At 44.1% G+C, this 24,142-nt stretch overlaps 2 protein-coding genes across 2 annotated transcripts; one reads left to right on the top strand and one right to left on the bottom strand.

The window, feature by feature from the left end:
* Positions 1-323: 323 nt before the first annotated feature.
* MHC-DPB1 (major histocompatibility complex, class II, DP beta 1) lies at positions 324-11,105 on the bottom strand. The gene is made up of 6 exons (XM_038005951.2): positions 10,919-11,105; positions 6,184-6,441; positions 1,854-2,135; positions 1,206-1,316; positions 857-880; positions 324-558 (listed from the first exon to the last, which is right to left on the bottom strand). Exons 1-5 carry the CDS (start codon positions 11,016-11,018, stop codon positions 861-863), a joined length of 771 nt encoding a protein of 256 aa, XP_037861879.2. The 5' UTR covers positions 11,019-11,105; the 3' UTR covers positions 324-558; positions 857-860.
* A 2,243-nt stretch (positions 11,106-13,348) lies between these two features.
* LOC103247136 (HLA class II histocompatibility antigen, DP alpha 1 chain) lies at positions 13,349-21,967 on the top strand. Its single transcript, XM_008019174.3, has 5 exons — positions 13,349-13,549; positions 17,117-17,362; positions 17,688-17,969; positions 18,183-18,349; positions 21,624-21,967. Exons 1-4 carry the CDS (start codon positions 13,450-13,452, stop codon positions 18,335-18,337), a joined length of 783 nt encoding a protein of 260 aa, XP_008017365.3. The 5' UTR covers positions 13,349-13,449; the 3' UTR covers positions 18,338-18,349; positions 21,624-21,967.
* Positions 21,968-24,142: the final 2,175 nt, after the last annotated feature.

Below are 24,142 nucleotides of genomic sequence, written 5' to 3'. Positions count from 1 at the left end.
TGTGAATATGGGTCCTAACAGGCAGATTTGCAGTCTGTTCACCATGGAATAGCTAAGAATAGTGGTCTGAAATCTAAATGGATGAAGGCACTAAACTTGATTTGGGGGCAGATCACTTAAATCCAGTAAATTCAGAAGAGTGCCATGTCTAACAGGACACAGTATACAATAGTTAACATATCCCCATGTTCACGGTGTTCTTCTTTCCTGCGTGTAAACCAAAATGAACTGCTTTAACTCCTACTGTTTACTAAAACCCTTAAACGAAAGTGATGAGAGGTGCATATTTGGTGCATATTTTTAAAAGAAAATAAACACTCATGTTGGGTTTTATTATTTATGGCACTAAGAAGAAGGGAACATGGTTGGAGGCCCAGTTCAAGAAACTGTGCATCAAATCAAAGAGCTGAATGACAGAAACTGGCATCAGAGCAACTTCTTGGCAGCTGCATCCTTTGGGAAGCTGGGGGTCTGTCCCGGTACCAGCCACTGGTGCTAACGAAACACAGAAAATGCTTGTTCCAAGGCACATTAGTCCTTTTGATGAAATCAGGAATGCTGTGGGGGTAAAAGACAAAGTTATCCCAGGTTGCTGGCCTCCTTTCTTTAAGTCCCAGGAGAGAAAAATCATGGTGAGAGGCTGAGTCTCAGGCTGATAAAGAACAGAGTTGATCTCTGCTTCCTTCGGCAATGGAGCCACGCAATGCTCTTTCCCCACTCACCCGAGAGCTGAGGTTGAAAGAGGGGTTCAGGCCTCAGATTCTATTCCTAGAGGAGCCTCAGTGTCACATTGCACAGAAAGGACTCATATCCTTCTGCAACCCACCCCACAAGGAAATCAAAGCAGGAATATTACCTGTTTATGCAGATCCTCGTTGAACTGAAATGAAAGAGAAAAGGTTATGTATTCAGTCATTGAAACCACCTCAGATAATTCGAGAAACATTTCCATCCCACCAAATTCCATTGCCCATCACTCAATGGATGTCCCGCAGGAGCCTGAGTACTTGGGACTTCATGCATCTGGCTGCATTAAGATCCCAGCCTGAGATACCTCTCTCGCTATAGGTCATGTTTGTTCTCTATCTGATTTCAGTGGCCTCTAGAGCTTTCTGGCATTTCTTTTCTGTCTGAACCCCTCATCATGGAGTAAGTGTGAATATGCCAGGGAAGGTAAGTCCCGCTCACCCTGCAGGCCTTCTCACCTTTCTTGCTCCTCCTGTGCATGAAGATGCCCACTCCACAGGTGATGAGCCCCAGCACGAAGCCCCCGGCTCCCGTCAGCGTCTTACTCCGGGCAGAATCAGACTGTGCCTCTGGGAAGGACAGACCCAGGTTTAGTGTCACCTCCCCCAGCTGCGCCCCTACTCATGTCCTGTCTGAGATTCTGGAGCCTGATGCAGAATATCAGGATGAGGACAGTGTGGGGGGGAAAGCTTGCTTAAGAGGAAATTCAGAAAGAGCCGCCCTCATGTCTGGAACAGAGGGTGTGACCTCAACAAAGTAGCAAATGCTGATTCTGGAAGTTGCCTCTCAAAAATGCCTGAGAAGAGGCTACAATGCTGAAGGAGGAGAACAGTTTCCATGTGTGAGGTCAGTTCAGGAAGGTGTCTGTGTCCCTAGATTCTCTGACAAGGAGGAGAACTATGAATCCTCAGGACCCCCTAGGCCAGGGTCAGGAAATCTCCATTTCCCCAGCTTAAAACTATGCTCAGGAGCTGGTATGGAAGAAAGATGGGGTTGGACATGGCCCCAGGGTATAGATGCAGAAGACAGGACAAGTGGACCTCAGAGCCAGAGAGTCACCTACTCTTCAGAGGTGGGGTCTAGAAGGTCATCAGAGACTAACTCACTCCACTCCACAGTGACAGGACTGTCCAGGCTGGGGTGCTCCACTTGGCAGGTGTAGACATCTCCCTGCTGGGGGGTCATTTCCAGCATCACCAGGATCTGGAAGGTCCAGTCTCCATTACGGATGAGGTTGGTGGACACGACCCCAGCTGTTTCCTCCTGTCCATTCAGGAACCACCGGACTTGAATGCTGCCTGGGTAGAAATCTGTCACGTGGCAGACGAGCAGGTTGTGGTGCTGTAAGGGCCCCTTCTTGGAGGGGGAGACGTTCACCCTCGGCTGGACTAGGGATGGGGAAAAAAAAATGTGGGATAGCATTTGAGATTATTCTTTCTTTCTTTTTTTCTTTGAGACCGGGTCTCACTCTGTCACCCAGTCTGGAGTGCAGTGGTGCAATATTGGCTCACTGCAGTCTCAGCCTCCCGGGTTCAAGGGATTCTCCTGCTTCAGCCTCGCGAGTAGCTGGGATTATAGGTGCCTGCCACCACACCCAGCTAATATTTTGTATTTTTAGTAGTGGCGGGGTTTCACCATGTTGGCCGGTCTGGTCTCCAACTCCTGACATCAAGTGATCTGCCCTCTCGCCCTCCCAAAGTGCTGGGATTACAGGCCTGAGCCACTACCTCTGGCCAGATTATTACTTCTTAGGCATGTTTACTATGCAATTGATTCCTAGATGTTGAAAATAGGAATAATGTGATTAGGCTAGTGGGTAAGGGTGACACTGAAAAGATAGAAATAGACCTTCAAGTAGAGCATGCATGATCTTGAATAAAATAATAAATAATAAGTATATAGGGGAATGGTGGGGATTCAGAGGTGGCACTCTGTAGCACGTTTAGGAGAAATTTTAACTAAAAACAATTTGGACAAAGAATATTTAATCAAATGTGAAAATTCCTATCTTTTCAAAGTTCTATCTTGATACAAATGATGTAAAATTTACGCATATAATATCTTGAAATTAAGATATACAGACAATGGCATTATGGTAACTTTATTTCAAAAAATACAAAGAAAACAAAGAGAGCTTGACATGTCTTATTCTGCAAATAACCTATGTATTTTTTGACCTCACCTACAAATATTCAAAATCTTCGCATTTACGTATTATCCTGAGCCCCTACATGCTTCAGTAGTAGAAATCCCGTCCTTTCCAAGTTCCTCCTCTGTGCTGTGTCTTCAGGTCCCGTGAAGGTTTCACAGATGACCAGGTATTGCCTCTCTCTGCATTTCTGGATTTGTACCCCAGCTTGTTCTGTTGTTCTCGGGTCAATTTCCACACTGCCACCTGCAATTTTTCTTTTGGATCTCTGTCACCAGTACCTTTTTCCTCCTCAGAAGGCACAAAAGGGCGGGCATGGTGGTCATGCCCATAATCTTAGCACTTTGGGAGACTGAGGTGTGAGGAGCACTTGAGCCCAGGGGTTCAAGACCAGCCTGGGTAATATAGTGAGATCCCATCTCTAAAAAGAAAACAATTTAGCTAGACACAGTGGTACATGTATCTGTAGTTCTAGCTACATGGCAGGCTGAGGCAGGAGGATCACTTGAGCCAGGAGGCCGAGGCTTCAGTCAGCCATGATGGTACCACAGCACTCCTGCCTGCGAGACAGAGCGAGAACCTCTCTCAAAAACAAACACAAACACAAAAACAAAAAACAAACACAGAAAAGGGTCAACTGCCTCTAGAGAACAGCTCATTCAGAGGACTCCCCTAGAGAACAGCTCTTTCAGAGAAATGTCTCAAATCAGTCTTCTAGGTCCCTATTCACTCAGTTCTTTCCTTTCTACTTCCTGGAGAGCACAAATACCCTGACATGGGGCCGGGCCAGGTAAAAGCACCATCTTGAACCGACGCAAAACCGTTACTCCCTATGATATTTTTGCCTTGTCTACAGACTGATCCACATTGCCAGCCTTTTCCCTCAACGTAAGTTTATTTCAGGGGCACCTGTGTCTTACTACATCATCACCTCTGTAAACTCAATGTCTATTAAACTATTCAACCCATGTCTAAATCTCAGTTGTGAATTACGTACAATTTCTTCCCCATAGAGCTCCTGGGAACCATGAAATCAGGGGGAATACTTGGGTGTCTGTTTTAAGGTATCAGAACTTTCCATGAGAGGCATCTTGCTCAATCTTCTTTGTCAGGAGCTGATCAGCCTGGAGCACATCAGAGACCTCCAGGGGGCGCTGGAGCTAAGGCTTGATACGCAGTGGCCTCATTTCTGAACCAGTTCAAATACATTTCACCAGGGGAAGATTCCTGTTTGTTCTAGTTGCCTTCTCTAATGCACAGAAAACATTTGCCCAATTACTTCCAGATTTGGGTGGGCATCCACATTAGAATCGTCACAACTCCTTTCCTGCTTTTCCCACCTCTGCCCTGCCTCTGTTTTTTCCCTGTTTCCTACCTCATCTCTCTGCGTCTGGTCCCTCCTCTACCTAACACCCTTAGTAGTGTTCTGAAGACACGGCTCCAACCTTCTCTTTTTCATTTTTCAAATATCTTCAGTGTTCTGACAATATTTATATGGTTACATGGGAACCTCTAGGCAGCTGATTACAAACTTTGACCTCCAGACCTCCCCACCCAGGGAACCTGAGTCTGGGGGCAGTGAGTCTGGGGATCTGTGCATCACAGAGGATCTCCAGGACAGTCTTTGGAGGAGTGAGGTTGGGGACCTGTGGGCCTAGAGGAGAAACCCACACTCCTTAGGCTGGCATTACATTTATTTGAACGATTATTAAGTAATTGCATTACTTTTATTTGAATACCTCTCTCAACCAATTACCTCAGCAACTTGCCTAAACTCATGTCACTCACCTCATCCCCACCCAGTGTGTCCACCTTCTCACTCCTAGCAGGTGCACTTCCTTCCACTTTCCAGGAACAAGGGGATCAAAGGTGTGATCCCCCCAGCTTCCTCCTCCTCCCTTTATTTTTTTCTCTTTCAAGGACAAAGGCCTAGGGCTCACCCCACACCTGATGCTACTCCCTCAGGTCCCTCAGGTTGGTTCACCATGCTCCCCACCCCACAAGTTCACAGGAGGAAGCCAAAGCTCCAAGGCCCTCTTGTCCCATCCTTGAGAAATCCTCTTACTGCACACACCTTACCTCTCTCCATCCCTTTACACCCAGACTTCCTGAAGGAAAAGATGAATGAGCTCAGACACTGCCCTGTGCCAGCCATGGGCAACCCACAACAAGTAAAATCCATCTCAGCCCGGAGGAGGATGCGCCACACTCAGCCTCATCCGACCCCTCCCATTCCAGCTTCCACCACTGCAGCCAACCTGCTCTCCCCAGGTCTCCCTGGTTTCCAAACCCATTTTCCATCTTCTGTTGTCTGACCTTCCGAAGTCACTGGCACCTCTGTCCACTGTACTGCTGAGGTCCCCTCCCTCAGCCTCCAGGAATCTTTTTTGTGGGTCTCTCCTCCCCTCAGCCTCCAGGACTCTTCTCTGCAGGCCTCCCCTTCCCTCAGCCTCCAGGACTCTTCTCTGCGGGCCTCCCCTTCCCTCAGCCTCCAGGACTCTTCTCTGCGGGCCTCCCCTCCCCTCAGCCTCCAGGACTCTTCTCTGTGGGCCTCCCCTCCCCTCAGCCTCCAGGACTCTTCTCTGTGGGCCTCCCCTCCCCTCAGCCTCCAGGACTCTTCTCTGCGGGCCTCCCCTTCCCTCAGCCTCCAGGACTCTTCTCTGAGGGCCTCCCCTCAGCCTCCAGGACTCTTCTCTGTGGGCCTCTCCTCACACTGCACTTTGGTTTTTTGTCTCCTTCACTGGCTTTTCTCTGTTGGCCAAATCACAACTGTCCAGTTCCCAGAATCCAGTCCTTTGCTCTTCCCCCTGGGTCCCCTCTCCCTGGGTGGTCTCATGTAGCCCAGGCCCCTCCCCCGGCTTCAGACCCTTCTCTCTACCTGCCCATCAGACCATCCATCTGCCCCTCAAGCATCTGAAACCCAGCCGTCTCCCTGCAGGTTTCTACTCTGCATGGCCTGCTGTGCCATCTCCACCTCCATTTCCACATCACACTCCTGCACGCTCTCCTGTGGCCTCCTTTCCCCTCACCCCACATGCAGTCAGCTGCCAGGTCTGATGAAGTCCAGGGGGTCTCTCTGCTCCCATCTTCCTCACTCCACACTCAGCACAGTCCAGGTCCCCATGCTCCCTCCCCTGACATGCTCCGGATGGGCTCCCATCAATCCCCAGCCCAAAGTCCCCTTCCCGCCTGGCACTAAGGTCCCTTAGGCCTGCCTGGCTGCCCCTGCTCTCTGGGACCGGCCCCCGCGGCTGCCCGGGGACCCCTGGCCCAAAGCCTTCACTCACCTCGGCGCTTCCGGATGAGTGGCTCCTCCAGCTCGTAGTTGTGTCTGCACACCCTGTCCACCTCGGCCCGCGCCTGCTCCAGGAAGTCCCTGTTCCAGTACTCGGCAGTAGGCCGTCCCAGCTCCGTCACTGCCCGGAACTCCCCCAGGTCGCTGTCGAAGCGCACGTACTCCTCCTGGTTGTAGATGAATCTGTCCAGGAGACGCTGTGTCCCATTAAACGCATAGCATTCATACCGTCTCTGGTACACGTAATTCTCTGCAGGGAGGAGGAGGCCATGAAGGGGGGAGGTGTACTCTCACCTCTCACCTAATCCTCTCTTTCTTCCTCTCTGTCTCAATATTAACGATTTTTCCCAAATCTTCCCACTCAGGACTAGATTTTAAAATAGGAGTTTTCATTGTACCAAGTTCTGTGGTCCTAGGCAGGTCGCAGAGCCTCTCCAGGCCTCAGTTTTCTCACTACGCAGCAAGAGGATTTACTGAAAAGAATGAGGCTCACTGCTCGGGGGACTGAGTGATCACTAGGGAGGGGCCAGCACTGAGGGGAAGGCAGTCCCTTCTGCTGGTGGCTGGAGGAGGGGGAGACGGTTCACCTGTGGTCGCTGGGAGAAACAGTAGGGGCAGGAGGAGCTGGGGACATGGAGGGTGGAGGCGCTCCCCCTACCCAACTTCCTGCCTGACATTTCCATCCTGGTGTCAGTCCTGGCTCAAATGTCACCTCTTCCAGGAAGCCCTCCTTTCCTTCTTTTTCTTTATCACAGCTAGGGACTCTCCTCTGCCAGTTTCTTGAGAATTCCTCAACCTGCTCCTGTTGTTTTGCATTTAGGAAATGTAGAAATAAATCATTAAAACTTTCTTCAACTTTGGTAGGGGACCTGGACTGGGCCAGGCACGGTGACTCACACCTGTAATCCCAGCACTTCAGGAGGCCAATAGATCAAGACCTTCCTGGTCAACATGGTGAAACCCCATCTCTAATAAAATACAAAAAATTAGTTGGGCATGGTGGTGAGTGCCTGTAGTCCCAGTTACTCGGGAGGCTGAGGCAGGGGAATCACTTGAACCTGGGAGGAAAAGGTTGCAGCGAGCTGAGATTACGCCACTGCACTCCAGCCTAGCGAAAGAGCAAGGCTCTGTCAAAAGAAAGAAAGAAAAGGAAGAGAGAGAGAGAGAGAGAGAGAGAGAGAGAGAGAGAGAGAGAGAGAGAGAGAGAGAAGAAAGAAAGAAAGAAAGAAAGAAAGAAAGAAAGAAAGAAAGAAAGAAAGAGAGAGAAAGAGGAAGGAAAGAAGGAAGGAAGGAAGGAAAGAAGGAAGGGAGGGAGGAAGGGAAAGAAAGAGAGAGAGAGCGACAGAGAGAGAGAAAGAAAGAAAAGAAAGAAAGAAAGAAGGAAAGAAAGAAAGAAAGAAGGAAAGAAAGAGGAAGGAAAGAAGGAAGGAAGGAAAGAAGGAAGGGAGGGAGGGAGGGAAAGAAAGAGAGAGAGAGAGAGCAACAGAGAGAGAGAAAGAAAGAAAAGAAAGAAAGAAAGAAAAAGAAAGGAAGGAAGGAAGGGAGGGAGGGAGGGAGGGAGGGAGGGAGGGACTCTATAGCCTGAAAGTTAATTTTCAAACATGGGTGCAGAAAGACTTGGTGTCAAAAGATGTGGAAAATACCTTAATCAATGAAAATCACCACAACTACCAGAGACCTGTGGGAGTGGAGTCCTTTGGGTTTACAGGCATTGAGGTCATTTTTTTGGCAGTTTTTGTGGTTTTATTTAAACACAAAACGTGGACATGAGCTTTCTACTCATTTTCTTTGCTGAGCAGCCCGGCATTGTGGTTGGTGACTCTGATGACCGGCTGGGCAGCTCTTTCCATGATGGGTTTGTGGTTCTTGGTGGAAACTTTCTGAGCCATCTCAGCACAGTAAGATTGGTGGCACATCAGCAGCACTTCAAGCTCCTTGACATTGTGGAGCAGAAACTTCTGGAAGTCACTGGGCAGCATGTTTTTGTTGTTGTTGTTGTTGTTGTTGCTCCCATAAGCAATGTTGGGCATCAAGAGCTAGCCCTTGAACCTTCTATGAACCCTGTTGTCAAGACCTCTGGGTTTTCACCAGTTATGCTTAATTTTGACATATTGGTCTAAGTGTTGCCATATGAACTTCTTGGTCGTCTTTTTGATGATCTTAGGCTTCATGAGGAGTTAGAGGCAGGCCGCAGTATGGAGGAAGAGATGGCTACCAACTGCATAGGCAGCACAAAGGAAGAGAGCACTGATGTAATTTTTACATAAACAGCGTTGGCAGCCTTTCCCACATGCTGTTCTTCCTAGGGAGTGCCATGAGCAGTGTCTGACAGGTGTGTGTCTACACAGAATTATCAATGACACGGCACTTGTTTGTTTCTGTTTGAGTCTCTTCAGGCCTGCTCTGTTCTTGGGCACATTGGGGAAATTAAGGTGCTATGGTTGTTCTGCTCATCTGTTTCATGCCCTGCAAGTTAATTTCTCCAGTTTATTAACAACACCCCTCACAAGCTGCACAGCTGGCGGCACAGGATAATGGTGATGGAGTGGGGCTGGGCTCAGGGGCACCACAGAGTCCACCTTTAGTCTCCAGTGTCATTGCTAAGGCGAGATCCCAGGTCTTGACTCGGATATCCTGACCTGCTTCTTTTCCTGGTGCCTTGGGCCCCAACCCCCTAAACTCCCAAGCCCAGCTGCCTCCAGCTCTTTGAGCCCAGATTCCTCCTCCACGGCCACCCACCCGCCCCTCCGTGTTCAATTGCCCTGCTCTGAGTGTGGATTCTCCCATTTTCATTTGTTAGTCTTTGTTTCTCCTTTTCATTCACCAGTAAGAGAACATTTTTCACTCAAGAATAAGAATTTTGAAATTTTTCTTTGCAACATTTGATTCTTTTAAAAAAAAATTATCCAGTCTTAGGTATTTTTTAAAATATATTTAACTTTTTAAATGGAATTTTACCTGCCAAGTAGACATAAGTGATGAGGGATTTTATGATGTAATTTGAAACCTTTGGTTTTGAATATAAGAAAGTTTATCCTGTTTGTGGAACCCTTAACAATTGAGTTGCCCAGAGCACAGTTTGAAACCACTGAGCTGAATGAATTCATCTCTCACTCAGAACAGGATATATTAAAAACTTCTAGCTCCCTATGGATTGTCTTAGCCAAGCTTTTCTCCCCCAACCCCTTTAAGCCACAGCTTGGCTCCTCGGTCCTTTCTCTTGTGCTGTTTGAGGATGGGATGTGTGTGGAGTTGGAGGAGCATGCAGTACACTTGGAATTGGCCCTGCCCACTCTACCCACTTCCCTATGGCCCCAGCTCTCCCTCCAGCAGGTTTTGATTGAACATTCATTCTACGCAGGGAGCTCCGGTAACCCACCCTCGGTCCCTGTCACATGCCTCTGCTGCCTCATCTCATCCCCCCAACAACCTCAACCCAGCCTTTGCCCCTCCCCACGTTCACTGCCCAGCATCACATGCCCCCTTCTGCTCTCTGCTCCCCCATCTCTGGGTTTCCTTGGTGGCTCCCAACACTGCCCCTCATCCCACACAACAGCTCTGCCTAGGGGATGGGGGCGCCGCATCCCCTCACCTCCTCCTGACACTGATTAGTGTCACCAGAGCTACTCCAACCTCCTCTTTCCCTAGCCTCAGCCCTCTCCAGTTCCCAGGACTGAGCCATCCTCCTGGTTAGTTCTCAGCACCCCTCTGTGACTACAAGTGCAGGTTCTCCTCCCCTTCCCAGACAATGAACCTGAGGTAATGACTTTGAGGGGCTGTCCTCAGGAGATTCCAAGATTGTTACCCTGAAAAATGAGGAGGTGACATGATGTCAGTACCTTCTAGGTGTGTCCTATGAGGGGTATGGAGGGGTCTAGGAGGAAGGATCTAAGCAGGAAAGGTGGAAGTCAGTGGAAAACTAAGGTACCTACTTTGCAGTCCTTCCTCTTAGGGTGTTGGTGTAAATTTGGACTAGTAAGATAAGAGCATCCTGAGAGAAAAACAATGGCTCACAGAAGACATAATATTACACCAGCCACAGGGAGGCAGCGGGAAGAAGAGGTTTTTCCGTTTGTTACTGCTTCCTTGGCTGTCTGATAACCTACACTCAATCTCTTTCACGCACCCATACATCCGCATCACATTCTTCCTACAAGTCTCAGCCCACCCTAATACTCTAACCAAGTTCTGGGGAAGCTGGGGGAAGTACCTTTAATGAGAGTGCCTTCAGAAGCTAGAACCCGTACTCAGTCCTCCCTCCCATTTTGCCTTAATTGTCCAAAGGGCGTGGGCTCCTGCTCCTACCTGGAGAATGATCCTCAGAGCCTGGACACTCCAGCTAAGGGCTCTTTTCCTGAGTCCCCTCCAGACTGGATGCAGATGTGAGCACGCCCAGGAGCCTGCACTTGCCAACCTTCTCTCTCTGCAAACCTTGTCTGTCCAAGGTTATCCTGGATCTCCTGGCCCCATTTCCCCAAAGACAAATATCCTGACCACTGGGCACCTCTCTCTGTTTGCTGTACCCACATCCTTGGAGAAAGAATAGGCCTGTAGGGTAGCAACCTATCCTATACGGGATGAGCCTCATTCTCTAGCTGAGAAGGGAGGACACTGGCTTAATGCAGGAGCCCCCGTAGTCTGTCTCAGGGTCTGGTCTCTTAAAGAGAAAGTCCCCTAGGAATTGTTCCCTGAGCCAGACCCTCCAGGAATGGCAGCTCTGCTCTTACCTGGAGTGGCCCTGCCCTGGACCACAGATGTGAGCAGCACCATCAGTAACGCCATCAGAGTCACTGTCTGGGGGGCCCCAGAAACTGGCAGAACCATCATGGAGCTGGAAAAGGATGGCAAAACAAAAACAGCTGCAGTCAGGAAAAGAAGGACTCACTAAGGGGAGCTCCTGTCTGAAATATTAGAAACCATGAACCCAAGCTGTCTTCTGTGACCCTGGGATTGGACAGAGTCTGAGAAAAGAACCAATGGGCACTGAGCTGTGTATGAGTCATCACTCACCGGGCAGACAGTTAGTGTGAAAGGTCTGAAAATATAAAGCCTATGATGCAATTAAGATGACAAAGGGAGGACAGTGATACTCATTTTAAGTAGTCAGCTAAGTCATGAGGTTTGGGGAGATGATGTGTTTTCTTTGCTCTGAAGGTGATCTCAAATATTCTACTGGCCCATCTACGGGGATTATCATTTCCCCAATTCTGCCACACCTCACACACTCACAAGACATGGTCTGTTGTGAAGAAGCACTATCTCAGTGTGTAAAAGACCATTCAGTGGCATGGTTTAGAGGGATTGGAGTACCCATCCCAGAACTCAGATGAGGCCTGGAGTCTGTCTGTCTTGCCTTTGTCCAAAGGTGTGTTTAAGATTAGCACTCATTTGTATTTACTTTCTCCCAGAGGTCTGTGAGTCCTGCAATGTGCAGGGGATACCAGGTTCTTCCATAGGACTGTCATCAGGGTCAGCAGGGCTCAGTGTAGGAACCTTACACCGGAAGCATGGACACACCACCTACCCTGCCATGTAAATATGCAGCATTAACGACACTGCCTCTCTTGGACTTCTATTCCTTGTCTTCAATATGGGGATGATATAACCGGCCTTATAGCAAACTCTTAAGACCAAATGAGATCAATGGGTCTGAAATTTCTTTGGAAAAATAAAACCACAGAGAATATAAATTGACCAGCAAATAAGGAAGAAAGTGAAGAAAAAAATCAAAGACTCCACCTCCTTCAATCTGATTCTATTTTGTTATAGTGAATATTTTTACAAACTTCCAAAGAACATTACTTTTTACTTTAGACACTTATAAATGTGATCCTACTGGACCACCAATTCTAATTTCAAAAAAAAAAAAAAAATCAAATTGGCATCATTTATTTAAAATGTAAATAGAAGGCTATAATGTAAAATGCAAGAGAAGAAAGAATTATGTAGTAGAAGGTGTCCAGTAGGATTGAGGGGCCAGGAGAGGATTGTGGAGAAAAGCTCAGTTTTCTTAGTAACTGCCTGGGTTGGACTCTTCGCCTTGTCATTTACCTGCCATAGATAATTAGACAGATACTTAACTCCTCAATGTCTCAGGTAATTTATTTTTAGAGTTGGCATTAATAATACCTCCCTCAGATTTATGTGAAGATTAAATGAGATAATGCTTGCAAAGCACTAATAATAGCATCTCTAATGAACTAATCTGTTAGTAATTATTATTTATGCAAGGTAAGGCTACCACAAACAAGAAAAATATTAGTGTAATATTAAATGTTTTGTGACTTTATCCATGAGTATCAAAGAAATCGCTCAAATTTGAAATATTTAAGATGAGACTAGAAAAGTAATTTCTTACATATGGTAAAGAGAATATAAAATAAAAAATGAACATTACATGTAACAGAAAAGAATTAGAGAAACCCTTCTCAAAAACAAGATCAAAATATGGGTGCGCATTGTGACCACAGGTAATGCTGTCCTGGGTATTCTTATATGAAAACGAAATAACATGGTAATTTAAACATAAAAATGTTATTACACAGTTTAAATACCAGGAAAAGTCAAATAATGAGAAATCTAAATAAAAATTATCTAAAAATTTCACTAACAAAGGTAACAAGGAATAGATAAATACTTAAAGATCAACTTCATTCAGGTTAATTAAAACCTCTAAATAGAAATTATAACACTTCTGCAGGAATTATTACATAAAAAGGAGATATCTCAGGGAGGTAGAAAGAAAGATTAATAAATATTTTATTATATAGCACATTCATTCTTAATTATCAGCAGAATATATCTGTAAACTTGACAATGTAACATAAAACATGATTTAAAATATAGTGACCAAAAATCATCAAAGATCATCTGACTGTCTGGGATGGGGGTGGGAGTGGAGTGAAGGAACATAATGGAAAACATTTGCCATCAGAGAAGATGTGACTTATCTTTTTAAGTCTCTTTCTCTAACTCTGAAAACGAACTGTGAACTGGAGCTCTCTTGACCACGCTGGTACCTAAAATTCTCCCATCTCTTCCCCAGCACCTTCCAGCATCCTCTTTACCCAGCAACAGAGAATGTCAGCTCTGTTATTTCTCTGATTGGTGAAACCCAGGCATGCGGACCCCTCTCCACCCATTTTGACCATTTCCAGTGCTAGAAGCCCACAGTTTCAGGGTCTCATCTGCCTCCACCCGGCCTCAGTTCCTCATCACTCTTCCTGTGCTCACAGTCATCAATTATAGACCCTATAACATGCGCCCTGAAGACAGAATGTTCCAGTCCAGAGCTGTGATCTTGAGAGCCCTCTCCTTGGCTTTCCTGCTGAGTCTCCGAGGAGCTGGGGCCATCAAGGGTGAGTGCTCAGGAGAACGCAAGAGCGTCGGGGTGAGTGGTGGGGAGGCTCATATCAACTGTCGCTTCAGGAATCAGAGATTTTAGGGGCTCATTAATCTATCTGGCCCTCATGATAGTCTGTGTTCCCCCGGCCCTCATAATAATAACAGCAATAGCAGCCAGAATTTACGAGACACCTGCATAGTTTCTTTCCCCATTTACATCTCACAGGAAACTTCAATGAAGACATTATTCCCTTCATTTAGAAATTATTTTGAAAAAACTGAAGCTCAAAAAGATGAATACATTTTCCAAGGTTACACAGCAGATCAACGAGCCAAGTTTGAAGTCCAGACCCAGCTCTGAGGGTCATACACTGCCTCCCCCAGATTCCTGCACACAGTGACCTTCTACCAGGGCCCTCTGGGCCCCCACATCCCTCCCATCTCTCTGGGATCCCCAGCCTCTGTCTTTTGTGGCTGCTTCACAGGAACTCCGAGCTATGGGCTCTGCATTAGGAGAGAAAGTGCTGAGTTTTCCTGTATCCTCCCATCCTCCCTCTCTCCTAGGACCCTACGGCTCTTCCTGGGTCTTTGTGGGTGGTCACAAGCTTTCCTCTCTCAAGACAGCAGTGTCACATGGTCTTGTTAGCCTTGTGACTTGGGCCCTGAGAGGTCCAGGACAGACTTTGGAGAGCTGCAAGGACTCAGCCAGAGTTGAGCAGTGGTGAATGCTCTTTCTTCCTGTAGCTGACATCAGGGAGAATGACATCAAGCCTGTGTATGATGCTGTCATCCCAAAATCTAGTGATGGGGAAGGTTAGAATCCATAATATACAAGATGCACACTGGCCTCAGACAGTTTTATTTAAGATGTGTAGAATAAAGAGGAGGTGAGACTGGGGGAGAATCAGAAATATCGATTGCCCTGTTCACAGTCACCTGGGTTATTTCTAATGTTATGTTATAATAAACATCACAATGGGCATATCTTCTTAGATTTGAATGTGTTTTAGGATTATTGGTAGAAATTCATAATTTGCTCAGCTGTCTCTTCAGGGTTTCCCTCCCCCATGGTTCCTTGTCTCTTAACATCTAAACATGTCCTTTACCTTAAAAACATAAGTGCAGACCAACTGACAAAAAACAACCTTGCCTGCATCCTACCCTAGAGACACTCTCTTTGTGTCCTCACAGTTGGAACTAAGTTTCTGACTTGTGTCCAGTAGATCCCTCTCATCTTGGCCATCAGGAACCTCTGCAGAAGGTCAAATCCAGTGGGTTCTTGTCAGTGCCTCTGACTTGACTTACTAATAACATTTGCACTGTAATCCAATTCTTTCTGATGAACTACCCTGTCCTTATCTGTCTCCTGTTTCTCTGGATCCTCCTCATCATCCTTTAAATCACCTCTTAATTATCATGTCCTCTCATCATAGCCTGAGATCTCTGCAATTCTGACTTTTGGCACTCTTCCTGGAAAATCTCATCTAACCTGCACCTGCCTCTAATGACTGTCAGTTTTCCGGCCTAAACTCCTCTCCTGAGACCACCCATCATCCACAAATGTCTATGTATTATTTCTCCTTAGATGACTTCCAGATCGTCTACTGCAATAGCCCCACAGTGAACTCAGGATCTTCTCCTGGTCAGGCTGTCTTCCCTGTGAGAAGTGGCTTTTGCCCTGTTTTCTGAATGCCTACATTGAAGCCATCTGTTCCCCCGGAAGCCATTCCCGATGTGCTGTTTGATCGCATGCTGTGTATACCCACGTATCTGCACTTATCCTTCTGAACCTGCTGTTGTCTTGTCATTTGTGTTTCCTTCTGTGAATTGTACATGTCTGCAGAACAGGACCTATGTGTTATTTTTATTTGAATATTTAGCATCTAACAGTGTTTGACATATAGTAGTCTTTCAATACATATTTTTGTCTGAATAGAAATGACATTTTGAAGTAAAATAACCTGTTTCATATCTGGCTGATCTTTAGACAGCAGAACTTGTGAAAATGTTTTTTAAAAAGCATTTTAAAAAATACACGGGACATTCATGTATTAAGAAGATGGGTTCCCAGTAATTGCTAGAGGACTTTGTGTCTTTTTATTTTACCCTCTTTTTCCTGATGAGTCTTTTGAGTCCTTTAAACTGAGGAGGAAGCTAAGTTTCCTTGTGAAACACCTATAGGATTTAATTTATTTTGTTTTGTTTGAAATACCACTTGTGCTTGGCCACTTGCAGTGACAGGGAGTCATTCTCAGTGAAAAATAAGACACAAGTCATACCCTCCAGATACTTACAATTACAGTGACAGGGCGTCATTCTCCCCGTCACTGTAAGTGGGCAAGCACAGACTGGGTCCCCACATGTCAGGGCTGCAAACTCGCAGGGAAATCCGTGAGTTGGGAGGTGAGAACAGATGAGCCCTGTGGTGCCTTCTCACTCTCATGCATTTATCATTCTAAACCCAGACTCTCACATATACATTCATTGTTTTCTTTAATGATTATAGTTGCTTTTATCCTCTTATCTTTGCTACTTCTTGCAAACAAATAAAGACTAAGAAACAAAATAAATTAAATCCTACAGGTGTTCCAAACTCAGCAATAATTTCTAGTTGGCCTCTAGAACATAAATCAAATTATAAATGTAAGAAAAGTTTAGAATGCTTAGTACCTGGGTGATGAAATAACCTGTACACTAAGCCCCTGAGTCATGAGTTTACCTATGTAACAAACCTGCACATGTACCCTCGAACATAAAATAAATGTTGAAATATTTTAAAAAAGGAAACAAAAGTTTGGAACAAATGCCAAAATAACTGTATTGTACTTTTGAATTTATATGCCCCAAGTGAAAAATATTGTCAACAAAGCTGTACATTCTAGTTTCATGCTCATAAACTGAGACAGAAACTTTAAAACTGTCAAGAACACTAAAATTTGAAGGATATTATCTTCTTCCTCCCAATTTTCTATTTTTTCTCTCTTTCTGCAATAAGAAAAATAAAATGTCCACTCCCCCACCCCCATGACTCGAAAAGCAATTTTACATCGTGTCTTAGAATAATTAAGACCTTAAGTGTAGAAAAAAATCTCTCTACTAGTTCCACCAGTAGCTGTATGACCTTGGCAAGTTATTAATATTTAACCTCTCTGCATTTCCTTACCTGTAAAATAGTATGCTATGTATTTGCTTCATAGGGTTATTGTGACAATTCAATGAGTGAAATTTGTAAAGTATTTAGAAGGATGCCTGGTACAAGTAAGTGTTCAACAAATGTTTGCTGTCATTGTTACGATTACTATTGTGTAGGGTCAGGATGCCCAGACTTTCAAAGACCAGGAAGCAGCTTGACTTATCAGTGATAAACTTCATTTTCTTCTTCACTCCTTTCTTTTTATAACTGCCCATCTGCTCTGTATTATTTCCTTAATGCTGTTGGTCTCTCTTCCCCATATGTCCTGCCTTTGACCTCTTACCTTCTTCCTTTTTATATTCCTAAGTCTTTATTCATTCTCGAGCTTTCACCACTTGCATATTCATACTGACATTTTGTCATGTTTTTCTCTACTTTCTTTATGCAGCAGACCATGTGTCCACTTTTGCCATGTTTGTACAGACACATAGACCAACAGGGGAGTTTATGTTTGAGTTTGATGAGGATGAGATGTTCTATGTGGATCTGGACAAGAAGGAGACCGTCTGGCATCTGGAGGAGTTTGGCCAAGCCATTTTCACTGACGCTCAGGGCGGGCTGGCTAACATTGCTGCATTGAACCACAACTTGAATATCATAATCCAGCGTTCCAACCACTCTCAGGCCGCCAATGGTACTGCCTATCTTTTCCTCTTCCTCTGTAGCCCAACTGGAAGGGATGAGAGGGCCTCTCTGCCACCCTCAGACTAGGAAGCCTAAGTGCCCCCTGCTGTGTAATCCTCTTCCCCTAGTGGCCATGGGCTGATCCCACTACAGCAAGGGCTTGCGTTCTCCCTTCTCAAGAAAGAGAAAGGTGAGCAGAGTGAGGCTGGTCAGTGGTGTGATTCAGGAACCCAGAGCTGCCAAAAATCTAAGGCTGAGGTAGAGGACCCCCCAGAGGTGGAGCCTCTGTGATTCATCCCAGAACAGGGTCCTTACCTGCTCCTGTCTCCTCCCAGATCCCCCTGAGGTGACCGTGTTTCCCAAGGAGCCTGTGGAGCTGGGCCAGCCCAACACCCTCATCTGCCACATTGACAAGTTCTTCCCACCAGTGCTCAACGTCACGTGGCTGTGCAATGGGGAGCCGGTCACTGAGGGTGTCGCTGAGAGCCTCTTCCTGCCCAGAACAGGTTCCGGCTTCCACAAGTTCCATTACCTGACCTTTGTGCCCTCGGCCGAGGATGTCTATGACTGCAGGGTGGAACACTGGGGCTTGGACCAGCCGCTCCTCAAGCACTGGGGTATGCAGCTCCTTTTCTCTCCATAATCCCCTGGCATCCTCTATTCCAACGACCTGGTGTCCTCAGCACCAGCTTTCCCCACTGGCCAGGTCTCAGTCCTCTCCTCATCCTAATGTCCAATTAACTGTCCATAACCTTCAATTCCCACACCCATCCCACACCAGAACCACCCTCACTGCACCTCCTGACCCTATCTCTTCATTCTTCCCCCAGAGGCCCAAGAGCCAATCCAGATCCCTGAGACGACGGAGACTGTGCTCTGTGCCCTGGGCCTGGTGCTGGGCCTAGTGGGCATCATCGTGGGCAGCATCCTCATCTTAAAGGCTATGCGTTCTGGCCGTGACCCCCGGGCCCAGGGGCCCCTGTGAAATACTGTAAAGGTGGGAATGTAAAGAGGAGGGTCTAGAATCTATAGACTGTAAGGAAGGGAGGAAAAAATTCAATCTGATAAGTGTTCATTGATCTCCTAATGGGTTAAAAGCATTCAGCCACATAACAAGATTGATAACTAACTGAGAAGTTAATATGCTCAGGCGCTATTCTGAGCATTTACATTTATTAACTCACTTTTTTTTCCCCACAAATAGTCTTTGAAGTAGGTACTATTATTTTCACCATTTCACCTGAGAGATATTTCTATCTTTTTACATACACAGAGACCTGAGGCACCTTGATCAAGTTCCCACAGCTATGAAGTAGTAGGGCTAGCTTCCAACCCAGAAAGTCTAGATTCAAGACTGTTTATACACCCTATTTTGTGAAGGAAGAGGCAAAGTTCAAATTCTCCAATAGTCCATTGTAAGTAATGGAGCCAGATCTATATTTCTATACATAATTACAACACAGTGTGGTGGGTGCCTGTATGTACTATTTACTGTCTTTACTTGGACTGACTCATTCCATGGCAATGCCACACAAAAAAACCCCTCCTGAGATCTTATATTTTCTATTTATTATAACACTCACCATATTTTATATTTTTATATGTTTTGGGAATTCTCTTAGCATTAGATGGTGAACTTCCATGCAGATGACCATATATAATTCATTATTATTATTGTTATTCATGCTGGATCTCAGGTACAAAAGGTTAAGAAGTTCACAGTTCGTTATCCTATCATCATTGGTGCCTCCGAGCTCTCTCTCTCTTTTGATTTATTTGGTCCCTTTCATCCCCAGTTGTTACTCCTATATCTAACCTCTTACCCCTACCTCATAGGTAAACATTTTAATGAATTTGATATTTCTTTTTATTTGCATAGATCCTGTACAATATGTAGTAGTGTCCAGTGTACATGTATTTTAATTAACCAAAATGGCATTAAAGTATAGATCTAATTTTGTACATCCTGTTTGTTTCTTCCAAATCCTCCATATTATTCTACTCTATACGTCCATGTATTAGTCCATTTTGCATTGCTATAAAGGAATATCTGAAGTTACCTAATTTATAAAGAAAAGAGCTTTAATTGACTCACAGATCTGCAGGCTGTATGAGAAACATGGCACCGGCATCTGCTTCTGTTGGGGGATTCAGGAAACTTTTACTCATGGTGGAAGACAAGGGGAGCTGGTGTATCACATGTTCAGAGAGGGAGAAAGAGAGAGAGAAAGAGGTGGGAGGCTCTTTTTAACAACCAGGTTTCATGTGCACTAATCGTGTAAGAACTCACTCATTACCCTGAAGAGGGCATCAAGCCATTTGTGAGGGAGTCTCCCACATGATTCAAATACCTCTCACCAGGCCCTGCCTGCAACACTGGGGCTCAATTTTCAACATGTGACTTGGAAGGGACAAATATCCAAATCATATCAATCCACATATCTATATTGCTTCTGGGATACCTGGATCATCCCTGGTTCTCTACTATTGCAAGCAATGCTTGTATCTCACATGGACCTGCGTATGCATGTAGACCTGACCTGCATCCCTGGAACGTATGTATCCTAGAAAAGGGTTGCAGGGTCTCTGGAGATGCAGCTCCTTAATTTGACTAAGTACTGCTCATCTGCTCATCAGAATGGCTGTACTGATCTGTACTTCCTTTGTCAGTACCTGAAATGTCCTGCAACTCCTAAATGCACTTCAACACGGGACATAATCCAGTTTTCTAACTTTTGTCAATTTCATTTGCATATAGAAATATGCTGTCTTACTTTGCATTTCTTTAATTGCTTATAATTGGGGCTATAATTGGGACTGATTAGCCACTTGGGGGTTCCTTTTCTATAATTTGCCTGTTCATATTCTATGCTCATTTTTTGTACTGTGGGCATCTTTTTCTTATTGATTTGCAGGAGATCCTCATATAGTCCTGCAAGTAGTCACTTGTCAGTTTTAGGCATTGCAAATGTTTTTCCCTAATCTGACTTCTGGCAACTTTCTCCTTGGTTTCCTTTATTGAAGAGAAATCCTGAGTATTTTGTAATCAAGTCCATCAAGTGTTTTTTTGTTCGTGTGTGTTTTTTAAAAGAAGTCTTCCCTATACTGAGATATTAAAGATACTCTTAAAATATCTCCTATAGCTTTAAATTTCACATTTGCTACTTTAATTCATCTGGGATTCACCTTTGTGTTTGATGGGGATCATGTTTTATTTTTCTCTATATAAGGAGCCAGTGTTCCCAGAACTACTAAATAGTTCACCTTTTCCCCATAAGTTTGTGGTGTCTCTTTGCTATACTGAAAGCCCCCATTACAGACGGGCCCGTGTCTGAGTTCCATGTTGTTCCACTGCTCTGTTTGTCTCTTCTTGTGCCAGTGTCCCAGTGTTTTGATTACTATGACATTGTAGTATGTGTTATTATCCAGTAGGACAAATTCTTCTTTATTTTTCTTTGTTCACACACATTTATATCTGTAATGATTTGTAACAGAATGAAGTGAATGGAGAATGTCAGATGTTAAGAGGAAGTATGGAAAGGAGGGCTGGGAATAGGGTGATGTAAGGGATGCACTTGACTTAGGTGCAAAATTTGGGGGATACCAAAAGAACTCAGTAATAAAAGTAAATCATATTTTAAAGAAATATCTTGAAAGAGCAAAATTAATGCAAAGATACATGATTAACCAAATATCAAAAGAAGAGTATTTAACGAAAATGGAGAAGCAGAGAGGCAGAAGAATTAAGAGAATATGTTGTCACATAAGCCAAGGAATTAAAGAATTCCAGGAAGGAGGAAGTACTGCTGTCACATGTTCAACAGGGATCATTTTAGAGAATTTACCTTGGCTTCGAAATCCTTTCAAAGAGCAGTTTACACAAAGTGAGCAAGTATCCCTCCTTCATTGCCTTCATTGATATGGTTTGGATGTTTGTCCCTTCCAAGTCTCATCCCAGAGTTAAGTTTCTTCTTTACCCTCAGAAATGTGGCCCTTCTGCTTGTCAGGATATTTTGGAGACATAAAGCATACGGGATGCCCTCAAAGTCAGCTGGAATTTTGGGGGTGAAATTCGATGATTTTAGGTAACTCCTTGGTTCTTATGTGCTGTTCACCTGGAGGACCAGGGCATGTGCACGGATGACCACCTTCTCCCTGGGACCTGAACAGGCACAGAATTGGGAAGATCAGACATAAAGGGAGTAGGGAAGATAGGTCTGGGCTTACAGTAATGAACCCAGGAATGACAGTAACTGTGTGTGTTGTTGCAGGTGACAAAATATCTCAACAGAAGAGGACCTAGGAGAGATCTGAACTCCAGCTGCTCTGCAAACTCCATCTCAGCTTTTCTTCTCACCTCATGTGTTCACTACCCCAGTGACTGACTGAATTGCTGACCTTTCAAACTCTGTCCTTATCTGTTACCTTAAAGCAGTCATTCCTTAGTAAAGTTTCCAACAAATAGAAGGTAATGAATAAATGCTGACATTTTTGTAGCACTGATATGGAGATTATCCCTTCACTGAGCCTTTTATCCTCTGGTCTCCTTTGAAGAACCATCACTGTCACCTTCCTGAGTATACCCTAAGACCAATAAATACTTCAGTATTTCAGAGCTGGGAGACTCTGAGCCTTTCTTACTGGAAATCTAGGACAAGGTCACATGTGAATATGATTTATTGAAGGTGTGGTTTCAAGCTCTGTTGCAGATATAGTTACTAAAGGTTCTGATCTTATTTGAACGGAAAGGTCTGAGGATAGTGATTCAGTCCTGGGTTCTTTCCTAACCACAGGATAGGGTGAGGTAGAGAAAAGATATTTCGGGGAAATTTTACTTGGATGAAGTTTTGCTTGGATGTAGTTTGAAGACTGCAGTGTTTGAAATCTCTGAGGGAAGAGATTTGGTCTGTCTGGATCAAGATTTCAGGCAGATTTGGATTCCATTCACAGCCCCAGATCTCCCTTCCCAAGTCTGGATTGTAATTACAGCAATATCTCATGGAAGATATTTTCTACATGATAGACAAAGAACCAAGAAATAAAATAAGAAACTGCGCTCATTCATTGCAATTTTTTACCAGCCGTAGTCACTCCATGCGGGAGAACTTAAATTACCACTAACAGAGCTTTCAAAGGTTTGAGAATAGTGGTGATCATGAAGAAAAACATCTTATTTGAGCAAGGATTTTGTTTCTTTATGAGTGTTCTCTAGATGTTAAAATGAAAAGAGCATGAGATGGTAGATAAATATAAAAACATGTTTTCTAGTTTTTTTTATTTTTGAGTTGAAAAAGGTAATTGTTTAAAGTGAAAATTATTTGGGGATTTATAACAGACCCACAAGTAAAACATGATGACAATGGCACAAAGAATAGAAGGGAGAAATGGAAGGATAATATTTTAAGTTTCTTATACATGTGAAGTAGTATGTTATTATTTGAAGGTAGAATTATTAAGATGAATATTTTAAACTCTTGACAACTACTAAATAAAAAGAGGTATCACTAAGAGGCCAATGGAGAAGATAAAATAGAAAACTAAGCATAATTAATTCAAAATAAACACAAATGGAAAATCTGATAAGAAAAAGAGAAAACAAACTGTAAGATGGTAGAATTTAAAACAACCATACTAATAATTGAATTAAATGCACATGGTCTAAGCACTATAATTAAAAGGCAAAGATTGTCAGAATCCACAAAAATGTATAGGCCAACTTTACGCTGTTTACATAATGCCCTCTTTAAATATGAAGGCAAAGACAAATAAAAAGTAAAAGAATGGGAAAATACATATACACCATGGAATATCATGCAGCCTTAAAAAAGAATGAGTTCATGTCCTTTGCTGGGACATAGATGGAGCTGGAAGCCATCATTCACAGCAAACTAACACAGGAACAGAAAACCAAACACTGCATGTTCTCACTCATAAGTGGGAGCTGAACTATGAGAACACATGGACACAGGGAGGAGAACATTACACACTAGGGCCTGTTGAGAAGTTGGGGGTAAGGGGAGGGAGAGCATTAGGACAAATTCTAACACATGCAGGGCTTAGAACTTAGATGATGGGTTGATAGGTGCAGCAAACCATCATGGCACGTGTATACCTTTGTAACAAACCTGCACGTTCTGCACATGTGTCCCAGAACTTAAAGTTAAAAACAAAAGAATGGGAAAATAATGCCAACCATGGAAATGTTGGTGGTTGTATTAATATCAGAAATACAGAATTCAGAATAAAAAATATTACCAAAGAGAAAGAAGGATAGTTCATAATGATAAAAGGATCATCTTATTACCAACATATAACATTCCTAAATGTGTATATTCTTAGAAAATAAGTCTTACATCACATAACACCAAAAATGATAAAAATAAAAGCAGAAGTAGACAAATTCACAATTATATTTTAGTATTCAAGCACTTAGTAAACAATAAAATATTTAGGAAAAAACTCAGTGAGGACATGGAAGATTTAAATAACATTATCAACGAACCAGTGTGATCTAATCAATACCTATAGAATACTCCACCCAATAGTGGCAGAATACTGATTATTTTCAAATGCTCAAGAATATTCCACATGACAGACTATACACTGGGTCATAAACACATCTGAATAAATGTCTAAATAAATAAATAAATAAATAAATGTCTAAATAAATGTCTCTGTTGAAATAGAATACATTCTTGGACCACAATAGCATTAAATTAGAAACCAATAACAGAAAAATACCTTGAAAAGTCCCAAATACCTAGCAATTAAAAAGTATACTGTAAATAGC

Source organism: Chlorocebus sabaeus, chromosome 17 (assembly GCF_047675955.1).
Source record: "Chlorocebus sabaeus isolate Y175 chromosome 17, mChlSab1.0.hap1, whole genome shotgun sequence".
Taxonomy (NCBI): Eukaryota; Metazoa; Chordata; class Mammalia; order Primates; family Cercopithecidae; genus Chlorocebus; species Chlorocebus sabaeus.
This window is presented reverse-complemented; position numbering and strand designations above follow the sequence as displayed.

What these genes read in the sequence shown, in the direction of transcription:
- MHC-DPB1 (XM_038005951.2), bottom strand. Translation starts at nt 11,018, where the DNA reads ATGATGGTTCTGCCAGTTTCTGGGGCCCCCCAGACAGTGACTCTGATG. An exon ending in ACTCATCCGGAAGCGCCGAG is followed by an intron (nt 2,136 to 6,183) that starts GTGAGTGAAGGC and finishes CCCCATCCCTAG; the next exon opens with TCCAGCCGAGGGTGAACGTC. An exon ending in GCACAGGAGGAGCAAGAAAG is followed by an intron (nt 881 to 1,205) that starts GTGAGAAGGCCT and finishes CTTTCATTTCAG; the next exon opens with TTCAACGAGGATCTGCATAA.
- LOC103247136 (XM_008019174.3), top strand. Translation starts at nt 13,450, where the DNA reads ATGCGCCCTGAAGACAGAATGTTCCAGTCCAGAGCTGTGATCTTGAGA. An exon ending in CCACTCTCAGGCCGCCAATG is followed by an intron (nt 17,363 to 17,687) that starts GTACTGCCTATC and finishes GTCTCCTCCCAG; the next exon opens with ATCCCCCTGAGGTGACCGTG. An exon ending in GCCGCTCCTCAAGCACTGGG is followed by an intron (nt 17,970 to 18,182) that starts GTATGCAGCTCC and finishes TTCTTCCCCCAG; the next exon opens with AGGCCCAAGAGCCAATCCAG.